The sequence below is a fragment of the Thunnus maccoyii genome, chromosome 19, assembly GCF_910596095.1.
Source record: "Thunnus maccoyii chromosome 19, fThuMac1.1, whole genome shotgun sequence".
In the NCBI taxonomy this organism is placed as follows: Eukaryota; Metazoa; Chordata; class Actinopteri; order Scombriformes; family Scombridae; genus Thunnus; species Thunnus maccoyii.
Genome location: NC_056551.1, coordinates 22,242,204 through 22,261,902, shown reverse-complemented (window position 1 = coordinate 22,261,902; position 19,699 = coordinate 22,242,204). Strand labels below are relative to the sequence as shown.

Below are 19,699 nucleotides of genomic sequence, written 5' to 3'. Positions count from 1 at the left end.
ATTGGTGTATTACATTGTGTAGCCTATTATAGATACCATAAAAATACTCTACAATAAATATACAACTCCTATTAACCTCAAACACAATGTAAGTCCCTGTAGGATTGATATTGTAATAGTGCAGCATTATAAAAATCCCGCGAGACTAAACAAGGTGTCTCTCTCTCTTTATTTCCTCTTCTATTCTTGCCTTCTCCTCGTTTAGCCTCCCTCTCTGTTTGTCAACAAGTCCATACAGTACAACTGACCTCCTTCCCTGCTGCTGCTCTCCCTCTCAGTCAGTCAGTGTGTGTGTGTGTGTGTGTTTGTGTGTGTGTGTGTGTGTGTGTGTGTGTGTGTGTGTGTGTGTGTGTGTGTGTGCCTGTCTCTCGCTCTCTCTCTCTCTTTCCCTCTCTCGTTGCGTGTTACATCATCACGCAATAGCTGTCCTTCCGTGGCCTAGTGAACTGACTCTAAGCACTGCACCAATTTAGCCATCTACTACACGCGTTGCTTTGAATCAGGGGAGGCAGACACACGCAGTGGACGGGCGCACACATCCAGTCACGGAAGCAGCGTGACTGCACAGTATAGACTACTGCATACAGAGCTCATAAAAAATGAAAACCAAGTGGTCTCTCACATCATGCATCACGGTAACACACAGGTGCTGTTTGCAGCTTTTGAGCCTCGGGCTGAAATGTGTTTTTGTCAATAGCTTCAAAAATATTATTTACTAGAACTCCTCCTCAGTGTCTAATTATCTGCACATTTCTCAGTGCGTCTGCGTAAAAATAGAAACCTATTTGGCTTTTTGTGTCAGCAGCTACTTGCATTTTTTTACAACAACATCCTCTTTTCTGTGTGGGGAGAATAAAGGCCAGAATAAAGGTGAGTAAACACTAAAAAAATGGTGAGTGGATTAAGATGGTTTTAACCTCCATTACGCATCCCAGTCTCATGGCCCCGTGGCACAGCACAGCCAGACTTCAGGAGCCACATTTCATTTTTTTTCCTTTTTTCTCGCAGGGAAAACTGAGCAGATAATGAAATATTGGACGAGGGGTGTTTTCTCGAGAGCTGGTCGGCTGTCGACATCAGCGCCGGTGTAATCACCGACCTGAAGCAGGCAAAATACAGCCCCTGTCTCACCCCGCCGACACCTTCCTGTCCGCTCACCGTAATTACGAGGATGAGTGTGAGAGAGGTCAGATGCACACGCAGGCCTCTTGTGCGCATGTTCCAAAGCTTACCAGCACTGACATTAGAGCGTGCCACATCTGAACAAACAGCCTGATCGTCCTGTATAGACATTTGTAAACCAAATACTGTGCTTAGATTTCATCTTTTATGCCCCATGACGCGCGCGCACACACACACACACGCTTTCTGAAATGGGTGACACACTTTTTTTTTATCCCCCCCCTCAAAGCCATACAGGTCCTCCCTCTATTTGGATTGTTGTTACTGTATCAGCTGATTAATAACACAATAACAACCTAATAAAATCATAAACACTTCAACTTAAGGTTTTGGCAACATTATTCAGCCTAAGTTCAACTCTGGAGTAGCACTGAGCCCAGCAGGCTTAAGTTTTATTTATTAAATTTATTTCCAAACAAACAAATTATATTTTTTTTTGCAAAACGAAATTTATTCTTGTTGAAAAACAAACTGTGTAAAAATATCACACTTCAATTACACAATACTTGCCAAAAAATGTACAATGTTTTATTACTGAAATAAACACACACTGCATATTATAAATGTTTGACTTTTCTCTCTGTGTTTTTTAATACAAAGTTCAAATCAAAACCTTTAAAAAAATGTTTTTGATTTGCCAAAACTAATAATAAAAAAAAAAAAACATGTGTTTGACACAAATACATTATTAGCCTATTTTAAACATGTGATCATTTTTATAACCTGTCCATAAGTTATCCTGAGACGCCCTAAACTGTGACTGAAACGAATCACTTCATGGGAAATACAAGGAAAGTTCGTGGTCAAAAGCCTGATTCACACCGAAAAAATGAACATAAATATATCTTTTTTTTAAACAGCATGAATATAGGCACAAATAGTGTTTGTTTTTTTATGTCCATCATTCAGCTGCGTGCTATCAAATAAACATACAAAAATAATCCTACCTTCAAAGAGGGGCGTTATTTGTTTTTGTTGCTGTTTCTTTTTTTTTAGTTTCTTGGAAAGTTTGTAGATAAGACATTTAACAGCCACTAGTGCCGCTGACAACTCTGTTTGGAAAGTTTTCAACCGGGTGTAAAACTGCTCCGGGATGGACGGTCTGCGGCTGGCTGGCCGCCGGAGGCCCCAGAGAGGACGGTAAGATCGGGACAACGACCGGAGAAGTCCTGGAGGGGCTCAGCGACCCTCCGATGATACTCTCTATGGAGAAGGGAGACCGCTGCGCCGGAGAGCTGGACTTCTGCACCGGGACCGCAGCCTGCACGCTGGCTGAACCCAGACTGGAGCTGAGCTGGGGATAAAACCTACTCCTGGCTAAGTCCGTGGTGGTGGGCATCAAAGACGGTGCAGGGATAATGGTTCCCGTGTGTGAATGTGAATGCCTGGAGTGCTGCTGCTGCTGCTGCTGCTGCTGGAAAGCAAAAAGCGCAGAGTGTGTGTGGTAGGACTGGAGCTGGATGCCGTATCCTCCGCAGCCGTACGGTCCGTACCCGTACGCAGCAGCCGCGGGGATAAAAGTGTTGTGTTCCCGCAGCAAGTCCTGCGCCTGCTGCCGCTTGAAGCGTTTCCTCCGCCTCAGAAAGCTCCCGTTGTCAAACATATCAGCCGATTCCGGGTCCAAGGTCCAGTAGTTGCCCTTGCCGGGGTTCCCGGGCTCCCTCGGTATCTTGACGAAGCAGTCATTGAGGGATAAGTTGTGTCTGATGGAGTTCTGCCAGGCCGGGAACTTCTCCCTGTAGTACGGGAAGCGGTTGCTGATGAAGTCGCAGATCTCGCTGAGAGTGAGCCTCTTTTTGGGGCTCTGCAGGATGGCCATGGTGATTAAGGCGATGTAGGAATAAGGGGGCTTCACCAGGGTGTTCTTGCCCGCCGGCTTGTAGGTATCCCTTGTGGAGGTGGAGCTGTCCAGGCACGGAGGAGGAGAGCCGGCCAGGAGGATGCCGTCGTGCATCTGCGCCACCTCGTCCACGTAGGAGCGCGTCTGGTTGTCCCCATCCTCCCCCTCGCCGACCACGTCTATGTCGGTCTCTTCCGAAAGGATGGAGGCATCCGACATCTCTGAGCTCAGAGTCATGGCTCACACACGGCTGTGCCCTCCGACGCCAGATGAGGAAGACGATGAGACGCGCAAGCTGCCCTGCCCTCCCTCTTCAAAAACTCATATGAGGAGGGGGAGAGGAGAGGAGCACGTGTCGGCGCCGGTGAGAGATGTCCCCCTTTTTACTCGCTATTTCCATATGTTTTCAGGGGTTTTTTTTATATTGCCGACTAACGAACGGTCCAGTCGATGCCAGGCTGAGAAATGTGCCGGTAAACCTGCAAAAGGGCCAAATCTGAATCACAGAGGGGGCGGATCTTCGCTTGTTATTTATACCACCGCCCTGATCACATGGTGAGGAAACGTCACCGAGCAAATGAAAAGAGAGAGAAAAAAATAAATAACAAAAAGGTCTTTGAAAATTAACTGTGAGTGGTTTTTTAAAAAAAGTTTGGTGTGGCCAACATACTTCTTAGTGGTCATTCATGGTGGCCTATAGTCCCCATATGACTAATCTGAAGCTTTTATTCCGCCCCAGTATTTTGCGCAAAAATAGGTTTTTGGAAGTTAAAAAAGAGCTTTAAGAAAGTCTAATCACTGGTATGGTCAATCCTAACATCGAAGAAGATATTTTGATTTGTTTAGGCTTAGTTATTAGTTTTATATATTAAGGAAGTAAATACACATTTAGATTTTTAATTTGCAGAAACAATCATTGTGATTTAAAAAAAAAAAGTTGTGGTATAAATTGACTAAAAAAGACAATATGAATACCTTATGAAGTGCGCACCATATTCAGGCAGCTCAGTTTGCGTGATCTGGTAGTTATCTAGATTATCCGCGAGCCATTTGTAATGGAAAAGAGTCAGCTGTTAACTCGAATCAGTCACGGGTCACGCAGAGCATGCAAGCCCCAGATATAAGGCCTCTGCCGCGCGTCTGGAGCACGGTGCTGTGTGTGTGGGGTGTGTGTGTGTATATATATTTTTTAATATTATTTTATTTTATCCAGTCCGGATGACAGAATTATTACGTCTCTTTGTGTTTAATAAACCAAAAATTTTAAAATTAGAAATTTTTAAACAAATCACATAAAAGAAAAGTGTTAAGAAAGTGTTAATTTTCAGTTTGTGTCAGTGTGTTTGGGCCTGTTAAAAACTATGATAATATATAATATATCTACTGCAGAACTGTCTGGATTGTGGATTAAAATGCACCCTAAATAAAACGTGAAGTTCGCACATAACATGTTATATTCGTGTGTTATTAGTTTCGGATTAGATTTGCCATCAAATGTGACTGTTTGTGAGATTCATCTGAAAATATTTCAGGATTTAACAGCAGACCTGCTCCTACATGTTTGCAAAGAACAATCAAAAAAGCAAGCAAGTTTACTAAATATATTGAAAATATATTACAAATATATAACATCTGCCGAGTTTAATCAAATTATTAAAAATAAACAAACTTATGGACATTTTACTTTTCACCTTTTCTGCCATAAAAATAGAAGTTATCAGTCAATTTTCATGAATGCAGTTGGGCTGAAAACATATTTAGAAATACAATAAAAATCTATATGACTTTATTTCACACTGATTCAGGTGCTCTGTGGCCCTCCAGTAACTTTTTTGGAGGTTCTCATCTGACGAGCGCCATCTAGCGGTGAACTTGTCTCACAATTAACAAAAAAACACTTTCTGGCCCATTAAAGATAAAAGCTGTTACAGCTGAAGGTGTCACAACACAACCGGGAATTAACAACTAAATTTCCTTAAAATAACCAACTTTTAGTAAAGAGTTCAGTATCGAGTAGCCTTTATCTTGTATCTGACTTATCACCCTGGTACAAAGCTCCAAACTTTAGCCTGCTAGTTCACATAGAGAATAATCATTTTTTATATATTATATTGTAAAATAATAAGAAAACTCTGAGTTAAAAATACAAACATTTTCTGTCATTTCTGTTTACACCGATTCTGTGATTATAATTAGATTTATCACTTCACTGTTTGAAATGGCAGACGAGTCTGCAGGATCATCACAATACACTTTATATTCATCATATTTCGCTTTTTAATTTGTGGGTAAAATATAGTCTGATGAAAAAACTTAATTTAGAGAGAAAAGTTAAATACAAACACTCTTCACTCTCTCTTCACATGCATTAATTCCCTCGTTTTTGATTAGAATAAAGTTATCAGTGTAAACGTAGCCAAAGAGAAAACTTGTTGCAACAACTTAGACTTTTGTTGTTATTGTTTTTTAAGCATTTGTCTTTAATTATTGTGTAATATATGTTTTATGTATTTTTATGTTTCGTGACGTTCAAGTCTACATCATGTTCTCTACCCTATTTTACGTGCATGGCTACAGAGACAAATTTGACCTTGGGGACAATATATATATATATATATATATAATATAATATAATATCATATTAATAATCAATAACTAGATAACCAGTTCGAAGCATCGTTTGTATTTTGTATTTAATGGGACATGATACTTCATGCATTTAGCTGTCAAAAACAATTTCAGTCTCAACTGAAAACCTCTTTTTAAAAAGCACGTGCTCCATGAAAGAGGTGTGTATTATATAATAACAGGCAAGTCTGACTGCCTGGACTGTCGATGTGGTGAATGCACAAACACCAAAAGATTTGTCAATTCAAATAGTCAGTTTTGTTTGTTATAAACTCTGTCGACACAGTAACCCAAAATGTTTATTTGTTGAATTGTTGTTAATTCATAGAATCTGCCCAAAAGTGTATTTCAGTCACAACTCTGGGAAGCCAAAAAAAAAGATATGAGATTAATGAAGTGTAATTGAAACTTGTATGAATGCATTATCCCTATCAGAAAAAAAAATATATCTGCATTAAATGAATGAGGAGTGGTCTGGATGTGCACTTACAAGACCAGCTCTCGCTCGCATGTGTGGTAAACCACCTCTAAAGTGTTTCTAAATTCGCCCTCTGCGATCCGAGGGTGTTTCCGTGCCACGGGGTACCAAGAAAGCACTTAGCTGTTTAAACGCAATCCCTGCCTGTCTGCCTCCTTCCCTGACAAAACCCCCGAGTGTCACCAAATCGGGCCGTCTGAGAGGGGGGTCTGACGGGCATGTGATTCATGTGTAGCCTATCACATGCACAAAAGGCGACACAAGGTGCCCACAGAGGTACTGTGCGTGCAGCGCACTAGAAGTTGGGAACATCAAATTCAAACCGATATAAATGAGGAATAAACATATAAATAAACAAATAAACACAAGTTGAAATATTTCTCTACTGCAGTAGGTCTAAATCTCCGTGGGAAAATACAGTATAGCAACATATATAATACACTTTTGAAGGATATTAACGCCACACCGTTTGATTGCCTGTACTTCTTTTGATGGAATATCTCCAAAACTTGGGAAAACCATTACTGACTAGCTTTATTAAACTTACCTGTTAATGTAAATGTTTACTAAACCTAACTCTGATATCAGTGAATTGACAGGTGATTAATTGTCGAGTTGATGACTGTAGTTGTGACAGAAAAGTAATAAAGTATAAAATAAAAATAATAAGCGGTAATTTGAGCAGATCAACGTGTGAGAGCTGTGAAAGCTGCTGGAAGTGTGCATTTCACTCCTCATTTTATCCACTCCGGTGGGATATTTAAGGAACAATCTCAGCGCGTTTTCTTGTTATTAGTGTTCTAATAAGCCATTGCCAATCCACGCAATCTCTCGCTCTACTTTCATAATATGTGGAGGAAATCTTCCCGCGCCAAAGTCCAACACATTTCTTAAAGAAAAAGTACCTAAAAGTTGCCAAAACTGCAGCGAAGGGCCCTGAAACAGCCTCAGGTTTATGATCAGTCCAGGGGAGAGAAGGCATGTGATTATCATGGGGGTGCATGACAGAGGGATTAACTAATACATGAAGCTGATAATTGCTGTCATCAATAATTATTTTACATGGTATTTATGATCAAATATTAGTGTTGTCCTGTCTTTATTAGTACATCCGTTTATTACAGTATAATTGTAAGCCTGCTCCTAAAGATTTATTATTGTCTACTTACACCCACAAGAAAGTGTTTATTTTCATGTTATGTTTATTTACTGATATATTCATAATTGATTTGTCATTTGGTTTCATTGTCTGTTCCTTAAGGAGGAGGGTTTCCTCAGGACATGTGTTGCTCTGTCCAACACATTGAAACAAAAATGTAACCTTGTTTCATGATAACTAAACTGTATTAAGTGCTCCAAATATTTCCTTCAAATAAAGAAAATATTTAAACTAAATACCAGACAAAAAAGGGGAAAACTGATCTCACCGTATTAGTTATAATTATAACTGATAGGGCTTGTAAAGGCATTATTATAGTAATCTATTCATTATTTATTTTGCAGCTTAATGGTTTTTACACAATATGTTTAGAATAGAATATAATCAAGATTGCATGTTCAAATAATTCTGCCCCTGCAGAATAATATACTGTATGTGTATCGTTTTAAATCATTTAACAGCTGTATGTAAGATTTTACATTGCGTGATCCTGATGTTGTGACATCCTGTCAAAATATTTGTAGGAGACAAAGTTTCAGTCATCAGCATCACTGGCAGGTTTCAGTAAAAGTCCATCAGAATCAAGTATTCTTCCTATAGTGTTTATATTATAATGTTCATCATTATACAAAAGGAAATCCTCAGAGACACACCTCTTTCTCCATCAGTGGTAGCCTCAATAGACCAGAATGCAATGCAGTCACAAGACAGGTTGTGTTTTGAGTAAAGGGCAGAAGTCTTACCTTTTTCATCAAGTCCCCACCTGTTCGAGGTGAAAGTGGTTATAAGTCATCATCCAAAGGACAAACAGACGATCTGATGATGTAAAACACTAACACACACACACACACACATACACACACACACACACTGTGTTTTTGCACTTCATAATGACTCTGATCTAGAATAACAGGCATTGTGACAAATACTCCTGGTAAATTCAAAATTGAATAAAAAGTTTTGACCTACGAATGACCTCCTCTTTCTGCCATGACAAAATATTGTAAGTGGCTTAAACAAGGTCTACTCAGAGCAAAGTACAAGTCCTTTATAATTAAATTCATCCATCCAATTCAAACATGTTTTCTTTTAAAGGTGCTACAGTAAGAGGTAATCACATGAATGTAACTGTGCTCATCATGAAAACAATTGTTTCTAGTAATTTGGTGTGTCATTATCACGCAAAAACACTGTACTGTACTATGTAGTGTAATGTGCGACATTTATCCTCATCAGGGTATGAGTCTATAATAAACTTCCCTGTGTTCTCGCCACATGTGCTTAACAGCTCAGAGTCTTGTGGCCACTCAACCTGTGTGTCTCTGTAACAAAGCTGAAGATCCATCTGAAGAACTATCAGCTGCAGTCGTCGGAGCCTCTTCTTCTTCCATCAGCAGTGAAGTCTGGCTTGTCTATTTTATTTCTTTTTACCAAACAACACAAACAAACAAGGTGATGGACAGAAATCTCAGGGTTTGATTTTGAATTGCGCTTCCCTTTGAGGCATGCCTATAGACTTGAGGAGAGTGAAACAAAATCTTGACCCACTTAGGCATTTATCAAAGGGTGAAGTTTTTTCCACAGTCTATGAGGGCAAAGACGAAAGACAACATGTGAAAGTTTTTATGTCAACCTGTAACATCATCTTCAGAATAGAATAAAAAGACTCTTCATAAAACTTGGAGACACTCTTACAACCTATAACCCCAAGGTCCTCTGAATGGTCAGCCTTATTTCTATATCAACAGGTGAAGGTGTCAAACTGTTGGTCCAAATGGGTATTACAGAAGTTGTTTTTTTCTGTCTCCTCACAGGCTATCTGAACATCCTGCCTGGAGGTGTCCTCCTATTAGCACTTTTTCTCCTTTAAGGACCCCTCCCATTTGGAAGTCTCATGGCTGCAAATAATCTAAGATAACGGGTGACCTCGGTGGCCTGAGTTGAGCTTTTCAAGCAGCCATTCTCAAATAATAAATCCTTCCTCTTTCACAAGGATAGACTCATAGGTTTGACCTGTGCTTTGTTAATGTAGTATGAATTTCCATCATAAACACATCTCAAAAGGCTGTGATATCAAAAATGTTAGATTTATCATGCTAGTAGCTTCTTCTTCTGTTTTGCTATATGAATGGATTACCGAGTAGGCCCACCTGGCACATGACCAGGGGACCCCTTGGCCACATCTTCTGTGAAAAATTAAGGGCTGTAGTCTCTTGGTTGACTGGTTGATTAGTTGGTCGATATGCTCTCATCTGACCAAATTCTCATTGGTCGAATAATCTCCGTGTTACTTTCATAAGGAGAAACAGGATTAGTCCGTTATTTCCTGTGTATTCAAAACACCTCCGTTGTTTTCACAACTTTGAACACGCCCAACCTAATGGAGACTGTTAGGTCTAACTGTATTTAACGTTCAATGATTATACTGAACATTTACTGAATCGGTGTTTCTCCCATACTTACAAAAACGAGAACTCCTGCTAGGCCTAAAAAATCTTTTTAAATGCCAAAAATAACGCCAAATATTCAGTCACTCGGAAATCAATAGCGTTTGGGAGCCTCTGTGCCTATACGTGAGTCAACCTCTGTGTCGTTGCCTGGGAAACTATTGGCAGCGTATCTCCGTTAAGGAATAGCGCAGTACGTAATATTTGTGCGTCGCGAGTGGGAAAGACCGATCGACAGAGAAGTGACGGTGAAAGCTAGCGGAGCAGAGGAAAAGGCGAACAGTAAGTTGTCAGTCTGATAGTAAATGTACAGTACAGGCTACAGTGTAACAGTTAATAAATGCTGCAGCTTTTCAAGACCAAGAAAAGTAACGTCTGTTGTTTCCCCAACCGCTGGAAGAGTGAAGGGGGTTAGCTCCAAAGTTAGCAACAATGGGTTAGCCTAACCGGAAGACGCTATACAGAGCAATGGAGAACGGAAAGATGAGTGGCTGCTGAGTTCACTCTGTCCCTAACATCCAGCAACTTTAAATCCCCAAACCCTCAGACATGGAGGTTGCTGAAGAGGTACTGAAACAGCCTCAGGTTTATGATGAGTCATACAGAAGAAGTACTCAGATCCCTTACTGAAGTAAAACTAGCATTATCACAACATAAACTTACTCAATTACAAGGTAAGTTCTTGCATTTAAGATCCTACTAAAGTAAAAGTAAAGAAGTATGAGCTGGATATAGGAAAGAAGAAAAAACTGCTCTACCACACATATTTTGATTCTTTTTTCAGACTTTCAGATTTCACTTGTGAAATATTGGACAATTTTCCTCTTTGGGCCTCAAACAATTATTTATTTAGTGGAACTAATAACTCAAACATCTGTAACATGACAAGGAGCCAAAACTCCACACACAGATTACAGACAAAGACAAAAAGCTTGGGAACTACTAGTTTAATCTTTAACTTCAATGTTTTGTATTTTATAAGCGTGTCATATATTATTTATTTATATAAAAATAGTAGAATAAAAATAGACAATATTTCCCCCAGGATTATGGTAGAGTAGAAGTACAAAGTGGCATAAAATGGAAATACTCATGTAAAGTTCAAGTACCTCAAAATTCCACTATTGCTTGGTAAATCATGGCCTAATCACATTGTTCAGCATGTTTTGCCATCAAATCAGGATGCATATGGCTATAATATTCTTATTATTGCATTTATGATGTTAAATGAAGATAAAGACTTATTTTGATTTCATCATGAAACAGTTCATGCCAGGAGACAACAGAGCACCAAATCAAGTTGTGGCCTATAATAGGCTTTCTTACATTTTAGGAAGGTTAATAATATGCACACAAATTCCAGACATTGTTTATTCTCTCAACATGAGTCAGCCAAGACCCCAACTGTCCCAACCCAAATCTTAAAGCATAGGTTCACAATTCTTCAAGTCTGTCTTAAAACAGCAGTCAGGTGCCTAAATGAACACTGAAAGAGCTTTTCCTCACTGTAATCCTTCCTCCTGTTCACACTGGCTGTTAAAAGATCTCCTTCAAATGCACTTTCAGTGTAAGGGATGGGGGCCAAAGTCCACATTGTGTCCACACAGTCATTTTGTGTACAGTTTAAAAGTTTATCTGAAGCTTTTATGAAGCTTCAGCAGTCTGAGTTAGTCATATCAAGTGGATATCTGCCACATTTAGTCTTTTTAGCATCAGATTCCCTCTTTTCAGCAGTATTTATTACTCATCACTTATGTGCATTACACTATTAATCTATTTACCACTTATGTGCAATATTGCACTTGTGCACCAATGTGCAGTATAATGTATATTTGTATATATTTTAATTCATCTAATCTTATCTTTCTCTTCTCTCGCTCCCCTTTTTTTTATAATTCTAAATATTTTATTATATACTCTGATTGGAATGTAAGCTTGAAAAAGACAAATTTCACTGCCTTCAATGTTACCACCCACTGTGTTGCTGTGCATGTGGCAATAAAAGCTCTTCTTCTTCTTCTTCTTCTTTGTGTCTCCTCATTTCCCTGTTGAGCTACGGTGGGAGAATAGTAACAAAAAGAGGGACTTTGGCACTAAAAAGACTGTAACGTTGAAAGATATCTACTTGATTTGACTACGGCTGAAGCTTCATATTAGCTTCAGATAAACTTTTAAATACATTTTTGAGCAAAAGGAAGCCTGTGGATTTTGGCCCCCATCACTGAAAGTGTATCATGAAGGGATCTTCTCATGGCCAACAAGAGGAATGGCAAGAAAAACCTATTTCATTGTTAATTTTAGCACCTGACTTGTTTTAAGATAGACTTGAAAAATTGTGTACCTGTCCTTTAACCTTTACATTCGCTTGATTGAGATTGTTACAAGTGGTCAAAGCGTTGCCTGCAAAGCTAAACTCGGGGCACTCATGCTCCACTGCAGTTTTTTTTCTTCTGCTGTGCGTCACTTCCTCCCTCCTCTCTTGCTTCCATCTTGCTCCCCGCATGTGTCTGCCGTTAGTCTACAGGTCAGTGAGGAGCTTTAAATACATTCTTCCCTGCACTGTTTCCCCCCCGATCTGACGGCAAGAGGTAAAGGAAAGCCTTTTCTCACTAGATGGCTGAAATCTGCCGCGGTTTGAAGCTAACGTTGCTGACGGTCATGTGCGGCTGTGGGTGACAGGCCGGCCACTCCACTGTCTCCCAGTTAGCACACAGGCTAGCTAAAGTTAGCCTGCAAGTTATTGCACTAAAGCTAAACCACACCTTGTTTCGACTCAATGTTTGGCTGCATTAGTCAGCTAACGTTAGCTTAAACCGACCTGACGCTGCCTGCGGTGCTTTTGTGTTATTTTGCTTGGTCCAATTTACCACAGCCTTGTGTTAACTTACTTGTGTGTCTTCGCTTGTTGTGTTCAGTACAGACACCAGTTTAGGGAAACCATTGGGTTAGCTGTCGATGGCTAACGGAGCGCCTGTTACTGGTACTCTGACAGCTCCTTACTGGCTTTTTAATTTCTGCTTACCGCTATGATTACAGTCTTTAGCGCCGACCACCACGGCTGCTGCCCCCTGCTTGTATATGTTGTTGAAGTAGGATGTTTATATTCTCATTTGTTTACACCTTTATCATTAGGATGCGTTGTTTCCATCTTCCCGGGTACACTTCAGAGATAAAAGCTAAATTGCACACCAGTTGTGGAAAGTACTCTACTTAGGGCTGGGCAATATATCAATACTATATCAATATCGTGATAAGAGACAATATATCATCTTAGGTTTTGGACATCATAATATTGTGATATTGTCTTTTCCTGGTTTTAAAGGCTGCATTACAGTAAAGTGATGTAATTTCTAGCTGTTCTGTCATTGGCCTTTACCCAATTAGTCACTATATCTAAATTACTGTTGATTATTTACCAAAAATCTCATTGTGTAAATATTTTGTGAAAGCACCAGTAGTCATCTCTACAATATTGTCATAATATCAATATCAAGATATTTGGTCAAAAATATGGTGATAGTTGACTTTGTCCATATTGCTCAGCCCTAACTGTACTTAAGAATTTCTATTCGATTCTACTTTATACTCCCACTCCATTACATTTGGAGGACTGGACTAAACTAGATAACTGTATATAAAGTAGTTCAAACTAGCTCCACCTCCAGCAGCTACAACAGTAACATGCTGCTTACACACTGATGCTTCAGTATTAATAATCTAATGATGTCATATATTATATCAGTCAGAGAGACCAAACCACAACTTTTACTACAGTACTTTATTTACATTTTGCTGCTAATACTTCTGTACTTTTATTTAAGTAGGATTTTTCATGCAGGAATTTTAATGGTAATAGAGTACTTTTTCTTTGCTGCATTGGTACTTTTTTAAGTAACAGGTACTCTGAAAATATAGTCTGTATGTAAGTGTTTGAGAATTGGCAGTATTATAGAACTGGTCAGGCGTGTGGTGATCCTCACACAATCAAAGGCTGATCATAATTGATCAAGCAATGTGTGCGGATAACTAAATAGAATTTTCTTCCATTTTCTACATTAATTTATTATCTAATACTAGACTGGTAAAAAGTGTGTTAAAAAGGTACAGAGATATATATATCATAGTGCCATTAACATGGCTCTTATGGTAATACAGTATGTGTAGCCTATATGCACTGTAGTAATATGATCATGCTCTACATGGCTGGATTTCTGCTAGTAAAACCAGAATACATGGTGTAAAACCTACTCAGATTTCTTAAAGGTAGAGTCAGTGATTCTAATCCAATACATATTTTGTCAAATTCAGTAAATATCTCCTCACGGTTCTCTAGCTGTCTGCTCCGTGTGTGCGCTGGTTCTGTAAATGGGAATGTTAACACAGTGGCTCGGACCAAGCTCACCAGAGCAGCTGTCTGTGTGAGGACATGATAGTTTCCTGTCTCCAGCACCCGTTGAATGGTGAGGGAGGGCTGGCGGACTAGAGAGAGAGGCTGTGTCCAATTTACATTCTATGATGAGCTTCCATTTTATCAATCCACACTGAATCCGAGACAGTCTCACAGAGACCCTCTGTGTTTTTTTTTCATGCTCTGAGTCTATTTATGTCGCGTTTAGTGAAGCGTAATCTGAGCAGGCAGCTGTTAAAATCACGCAAATATCTTTGAGCGAACTTATTAACTGAATCAATAAATACAATAATCAATAAATTCTTCCCGTGGAGCTGACATGCAAACTATTGTGGTTCAGTAGATTTCTGCTGTCAGTCAGCCTGGTGAAGCTAGTTTGTCCGGCCGCTGTCCTCTCAGCTATACATGAGCTGCAGCTGACAGACGGCTGCTTCGGTTGACAGAAATGCTGAAGGCAGGTTGAGTGAGAAGTGGGGAGGCTGCAGAGAGGCGGAGAGTGTGGACGGACTGCTGTGCTCACATGAGACCAAATTCTTTTCTGTTCCTGATAAGGTGTGAGAGGAGCAGAAGTGACTCTACAGCTGACACATCACTCTGGATTCCACCATATTTCTCTTTTGGTCGTTAACTTGGCATCGCACGTCCATGAATTGGAGAGTCAGAGCTTTAAAAGGAACAGGAAGGGAGGGGTGTTTGGGTGTTGTGTTCAAATATCATCAATCTGTCTCCAGAATGACTGACTCTACCTTTAATTACAACACCAGAATGATTGCTAAGTTTGTGATTTTGCCAGCAGGGCAGCACAATGAAGAATAAAAACCACAGGATCTGTTGTATAGGACTCATCTTTCCTTGAAGTAGCACAATTGGCAGCATGTCACATTTCATCAACGCTAAATGTGTTTGTGTTCCCCTCATTCATGTTGTCTGAAGGCTGGGATCAGATACACAGCCATTTAATTATGATGTGTGCTTACTGTTTGTCTTCTGGCTTTGATTTCCCCAACAACGTAGATTGTGTTTGCTCAATCAGATCAGAGCATCCAATTGGCACGTGAACAAACCAAACCACATGTGTGTTATTCACTCAATGCAGTAGCCTCCAGTGAGGCAAGTGCTTGTAAGTTAGTTGGAAATGGCTGTCCAGCCACCCAATATCGTCAGAGTTTTATTACATTGACTTATTTATCAAGTCAAATCAGCATGAAAGGACTCTGGAGGATTATGTCACTCACATAATACAACACTGATACATAATATACTGTAATAGTTTCTAATTTAATTTAACACTGTCAAGGATTCTGAGCTTTGAATTATTATCATCATTTTTTTGATGGTTTTGAAGATTTTCAGAAATCACAATTAATGCTGTTGATTTACCCCTAACATGTTGTGCTCTCTGTTGGTTTTAACCATTTCAATCCATATACATTGTCACGTACTGGTGGAATTAACATGTTGCAATATCACATAACTTAACTGCAAAATACCTGAAATTTTCATGTTAATCCCGGAGGCTGTCAGTGTAAACAACATCTGTGCTGGTGACACTAATGTTATGTAATGTCCTCTGTTTTTTTTTCAGATGAAAGAAGCAATTATGAATCAAGAAAAACTAGCTAAACTACAGGCACAAGTCCGCATCGGCGGAAAGGTAATGAACAAAATAAATCACTCAATTAAAAGCATCTTTTTTACTATTTCTTAATGCTGTAAGACATGATTAGAGTTCAGGACTCAGCTGTCAGACTGTCACACATGGGTACACATCAACCAGCCTGACAAAGGAAGTGAAAGTAGATACTACTTTGAAGAAAAGAAACTTAGAGAAAGATTGAAAAAAGAAATACTGTAAGAAATAATTGACGTTTGCTTGAGAATGTAGATGATGTGCAGAACTATTAGAACATCTTTAGTAAAATTTTAAAAAATATTTAAAAACTGGTGATATAAGTAAGACATTGAGCTCAGGGGCAACATAGTTATGTACAGCTTAAGCTCTGAAGAAGTTTCTATGGCTAGTTTCTATGACAACCCGCAGTTTCATATTTTTGTAACACAACAGCAGTAATTTTAGACAGCAGTGTGCTGTAAGCCAGAGAACAAACTAAAATAAACAGATTATAAACAGTCATCAGTTTTTGGGCCAAATGTCTCATATCCAGCATACAAGTTATGTTGAATACACAACATAATGCATGAATAAATCAAGCTTCATTATGACTTGGAGGTTTACACAGAAACATATTTGTATGATTGTCGTGCAGGGTAGCGCTCGCAGAAAGAAGAAGGTTGTGCACAGAACAGCAACCGCAGATGACAAGAAGCTCCAGTTCTCCTTAAAGAAACTCGGTGTCAACAATATTTCCGGTATCGAGGAGGTAGGAATAAAACTTCTGTGATTCGAGGTGAATCTGTTTCGGTAACGAGTGTTGTTTTGTTGTTAACAGCATACAAATCCGGTCTGTTGCAGGTCAACATGTTTACAAATCAAGGAACAGTCATCCACTTCAACAACCCCAAAGTGCAGGCCTCCCTCGCCGCCAACACCTTCACCATCACCGGCCACGCCGAGACCAAGCAGCTGACCGAGATGCTGCCGGGCATCCTGAACCAGCTGGGAGCCGACAGCCTGACGAGCCTCAGGAGACTCGCCGAAGCTTTGCCCAAACAGGGTCAGTGCGCAGATACTGATACATGAACTCATGTCTGCCGAGGCTATAATGTAGCACGTATCCCACTATAGGCTCAGACTTTACCTCCAGCGTTTCCGGTAACTCAATCGTTTAAACGTGCTATTCAAGCTTCTCACAGTTCTTTTCTGTTCTTACAGCTGTAGATGGAAAAGCACCGATTGCAACAGTAGAAGAAGAAGACGATGATGTTCCAGGTGAGTGCTCAGATGTCTTTATTTTGCATTATATACAACTAGTGCTAGCCAATTGACTGAAAAGTAACAGAAACCGACATTATGTCTCTCTAACCGACCTCATTTTAGTGATATCGATATGTTCGATGAAGTCATTCCTTCATGCAGAATGTCCTGCACCTGCAGTTCAAAGCAATGTAATTAACCTTACGTGTCAGGGAAGACAGCATGACTCAAGTGTGGGAGCAGTGCGGCGTGGGGGGGCCGGGTGCAGATGGGAACATGCTGGTACGGCTTCATTCAACACGATACAGGACAAAACGAAGCCAAACAGAAATAAATTTGGATAATAGCAGAGTAGCGTTCAGGGGCGAGTGTGCGGCAGACACATGGTGAAGCTGAGCTCAAGACAGACAGACAGACAGACAGACAGACAGACAGACAGACAGACAGGCGGGTATGCTGGACAATAGCAGCATACTGTAACATAATGTGACAGAGAATGTTCAGCATAAGCTACAGTTTGTCAGAAAATAAATGTCTTTGCATTTGTCAAAATAATGTCTCTGTAAAAGATCTGACTAATTAGATGACATAAGTTATAAAATATAACTTATAATACTCATTTTTGACAATCACAAGATCTGTTAAACAGTCATATTTTACTTTGAATTCAGTGTTTTAGCAAAAAAAATACAGAAAAGTGTTCCTAACTACTGGATATGGTAAATGAATATGACTAAGTCATTAGAACTTCAGTGTGAGGATGGAGAATAATAAGATATTATTTGATTTAATCATTACTGAGGTAAACGTAACAATCATGATATTGATTTCAGGTGATATCGCTGAGCCCTGCATACAACTAACTGTCAGTGCGCAATAGTCTGTTCCACCATTCAAAATAAAATATCGCTTCACCATTTCTCATATATAAGCTGGTCTCATTTGGCCATCTCGCAGTCTTATTTGGAAATTCTCCTTCACACTCGTCCATTATCGGGGGAGTTTTTTTTTTTTTTTTCTTTCTTTCTTTCTTTCTCTCAGTTGAATAACCATGGCAGGGTTGCTTTTCTTTTGGCTCGTGAAAGGGGGTCATACAAAGGGGATTCAGCAATGACTTTAGATGATGGTGCAATGCAGGGTTTTGTGTTTGAATCTCATGTTCATTGTTTATAAGATCTTGAGATTCAGTTTGCTTTTCTTTGTGAAGAAAATGGGCCAAACACATGAGGTTGCTATTACAATAAGCTCAGCTTTTCCCAGGACTTCTCTCCCCGTAGCCCGACTTCTCACTAATGTAACAAACGATTACACATGTATTCAGCAATAGGAGCAGTCGAAGCTTGATGGCACGGGGTTAACAGCCATTGCCATCGTGTTGTTATTGGAGTTAAGTTTCCTTTTTGTTCTCCCACTGAAGGAACATGTTTACTCAGACCTTTCCAATTGTTTCCATTTTAACCTTCGACCCAACTTGGAAAGGCAGATTTCTCACATTTCATGGAGTAATTGAAGGCAACTTTTTGATGCTCCGCGCCATAATTTTTACAGCTGCTTTCAGTAGTTGCGAGGGCCTCATGTGTCAAGCACGTTGCAGCCTATATACGAGCGGGAGAGATGAGCAAAGAATTGGGATTGCGTTACACCGAGTATCACATTTCAGATAAACACACTTTTCCTGAATTGTGCTCTGGCACCTCTGTGAGTCATTTGTGCAGATGCCTTTCTCTTCAACTCAAGTCAATTCACCGCTGAATCCTTTTGTTGTTTCAGATCTGGTGGAGAATTTTGATGAAGCATCCAAGGATGAGGCTAACTAGAGGGGAAAGTGGACTCTCTGGAGTGACAAAACTTGACAGGACCATGTGGGGCACAAGATGTTTTTCTGTCTATTTCAAGAGGTGGGAAGTTAATTGTTAAAGTACCTGAGAACATGGAAAATCCGTCAACCTCTGGCTGTGAGCGTTCTGTAACATGTGCAACACCTAGACAAAGTACTTGCATACTCTCAAGTGAATAATTTTGAGTATTTTTTTCTAGAATAGTACTCTGAAGTATTAAAAACTGGGGTAGCAGTATTTTTGTGTAAGGTATTTTAGTACTCATTCCACCTCTTCTTTGTCACCAGACTCTGTAAATGCTTGTTGTGCTCTGTGGTCTGTATGTCCAGTTACAGTGAGAGATTGTGTGTAAAATGTGGTGTTAAAGGCTCCCAATGTTTCCTCCACGTTACTGAACCTTAATTCTTTGTGGCCTCACTGAAACCATATCTGGAATAAACCTTTGCTACTGTCAATAAACAGGTAGAATTTCTGTTTTTTTTTTCTCCCCTCAAGGACAGTTTTCACTATTAATGCGCTACTGTAGTTTGATCAGCATGCTTAGGTGTGCAGGTTGATCTCAGACCTCATTACTTGGCTTACTTAGTTAAAGGAGCACTTCACTGAAAACCGTAAGACTTCATTTAAGGAAAACGATAGCTCCTATAAGTATTTGCAGGTACAGTATGATGGAGTAGAGACAGTGATCCACTTTAAATAAACAGACATGACATAATCATACGTAATACAAAATGAAATGTTATTTCATTCCTGCTTATTTTCATAATTTCGAGCCATTTTTATTCAATTCCAGCAGTATTCATTTTAAAATGTTCTTTTTCTCTGCCAATTGTTTCATTTCAAG

At 39.6% G+C, this 19,699-nt stretch overlaps 2 protein-coding genes across 4 annotated transcripts; one reads left to right on the top strand and one right to left on the bottom strand.

Moving 5' to 3' along the window:
- Window positions 1-1,822: 1,822 nt before the first annotated feature.
- Window positions 1,823-6,735, bottom strand: foxd1 (forkhead box D1). Its single transcript, XM_042395510.1, has 2 exons — window positions 6,676-6,735; window positions 1,823-3,566 (listed from the first exon to the last, which is right to left on the bottom strand). The coding sequence occupies exon 2, from the start codon at window positions 3,257-3,259 to the stop codon at window positions 2,207-2,209; it is 1,053 nt and encodes a 350-aa protein (XP_042251444.1). The 5' UTR covers window positions 3,260-3,566; window positions 6,676-6,735; the 3' UTR covers window positions 1,823-2,206.
- A 3,193-nt stretch (window positions 6,736-9,928) lies between these two features.
- On the top strand, window positions 9,929-19,314 carry btf3 (basic transcription factor 3). Of its 3 annotated transcripts, none has more exons than XM_042395336.1 (6): window positions 9,929-10,016; window positions 15,728-15,796; window positions 16,410-16,523; window positions 16,616-16,817; window positions 16,976-17,032; window positions 18,788-19,314. In XM_042395336.1, exons 2-6 carry the CDS (start codon window positions 15,728-15,730, stop codon window positions 18,832-18,834), a joined length of 489 nt encoding a protein of 162 aa, XP_042251270.1. In that variant the 5' UTR covers window positions 9,929-10,016; the 3' UTR covers window positions 18,835-19,314. The 3 variants fall into 3 exon arrangements, with proteins under 3 accessions (XP_042251270.1, XP_042251268.1, XP_042251269.1); XM_042395334.1 differs by lacking the exon at window positions 9,929-10,016 and adding an exon at window positions 12,155-12,258; XM_042395335.1 differs by lacking the exon at window positions 9,929-10,016 and adding an exon at window positions 12,235-12,322.
- Window positions 19,315-19,699: the final 385 nt, after the last annotated feature.

What these genes read in the sequence shown, in the direction of transcription:
- btf3 (XM_042395334.1), top strand. Translation starts at nt 12,160, where the DNA reads ATGCTCCACTGCAGTTTTTTTTCTTCTGCTGTGCGTCACTTCCTCCCT. An exon ending in TGTCTGCCGTTAGTCTACAG is followed by an intron (nt 12,259 to 15,727) that starts GTCAGTGAGGAG and finishes TTTTTTTTTCAG; the next exon opens with ATGAAAGAAGCAATTATGAA. An exon ending in AAGTCCGCATCGGCGGAAAG is followed by an intron (nt 15,797 to 16,409) that starts GTAATGAACAAA and finishes ATTGTCGTGCAG; the next exon opens with GGTAGCGCTCGCAGAAAGAA.
- foxd1 (XM_042395510.1), bottom strand. Translation starts at nt 3,259, where the DNA reads ATGACTCTGAGCTCAGAGATGTCGGATGCCTCCATCCTTTCGGAAGAG.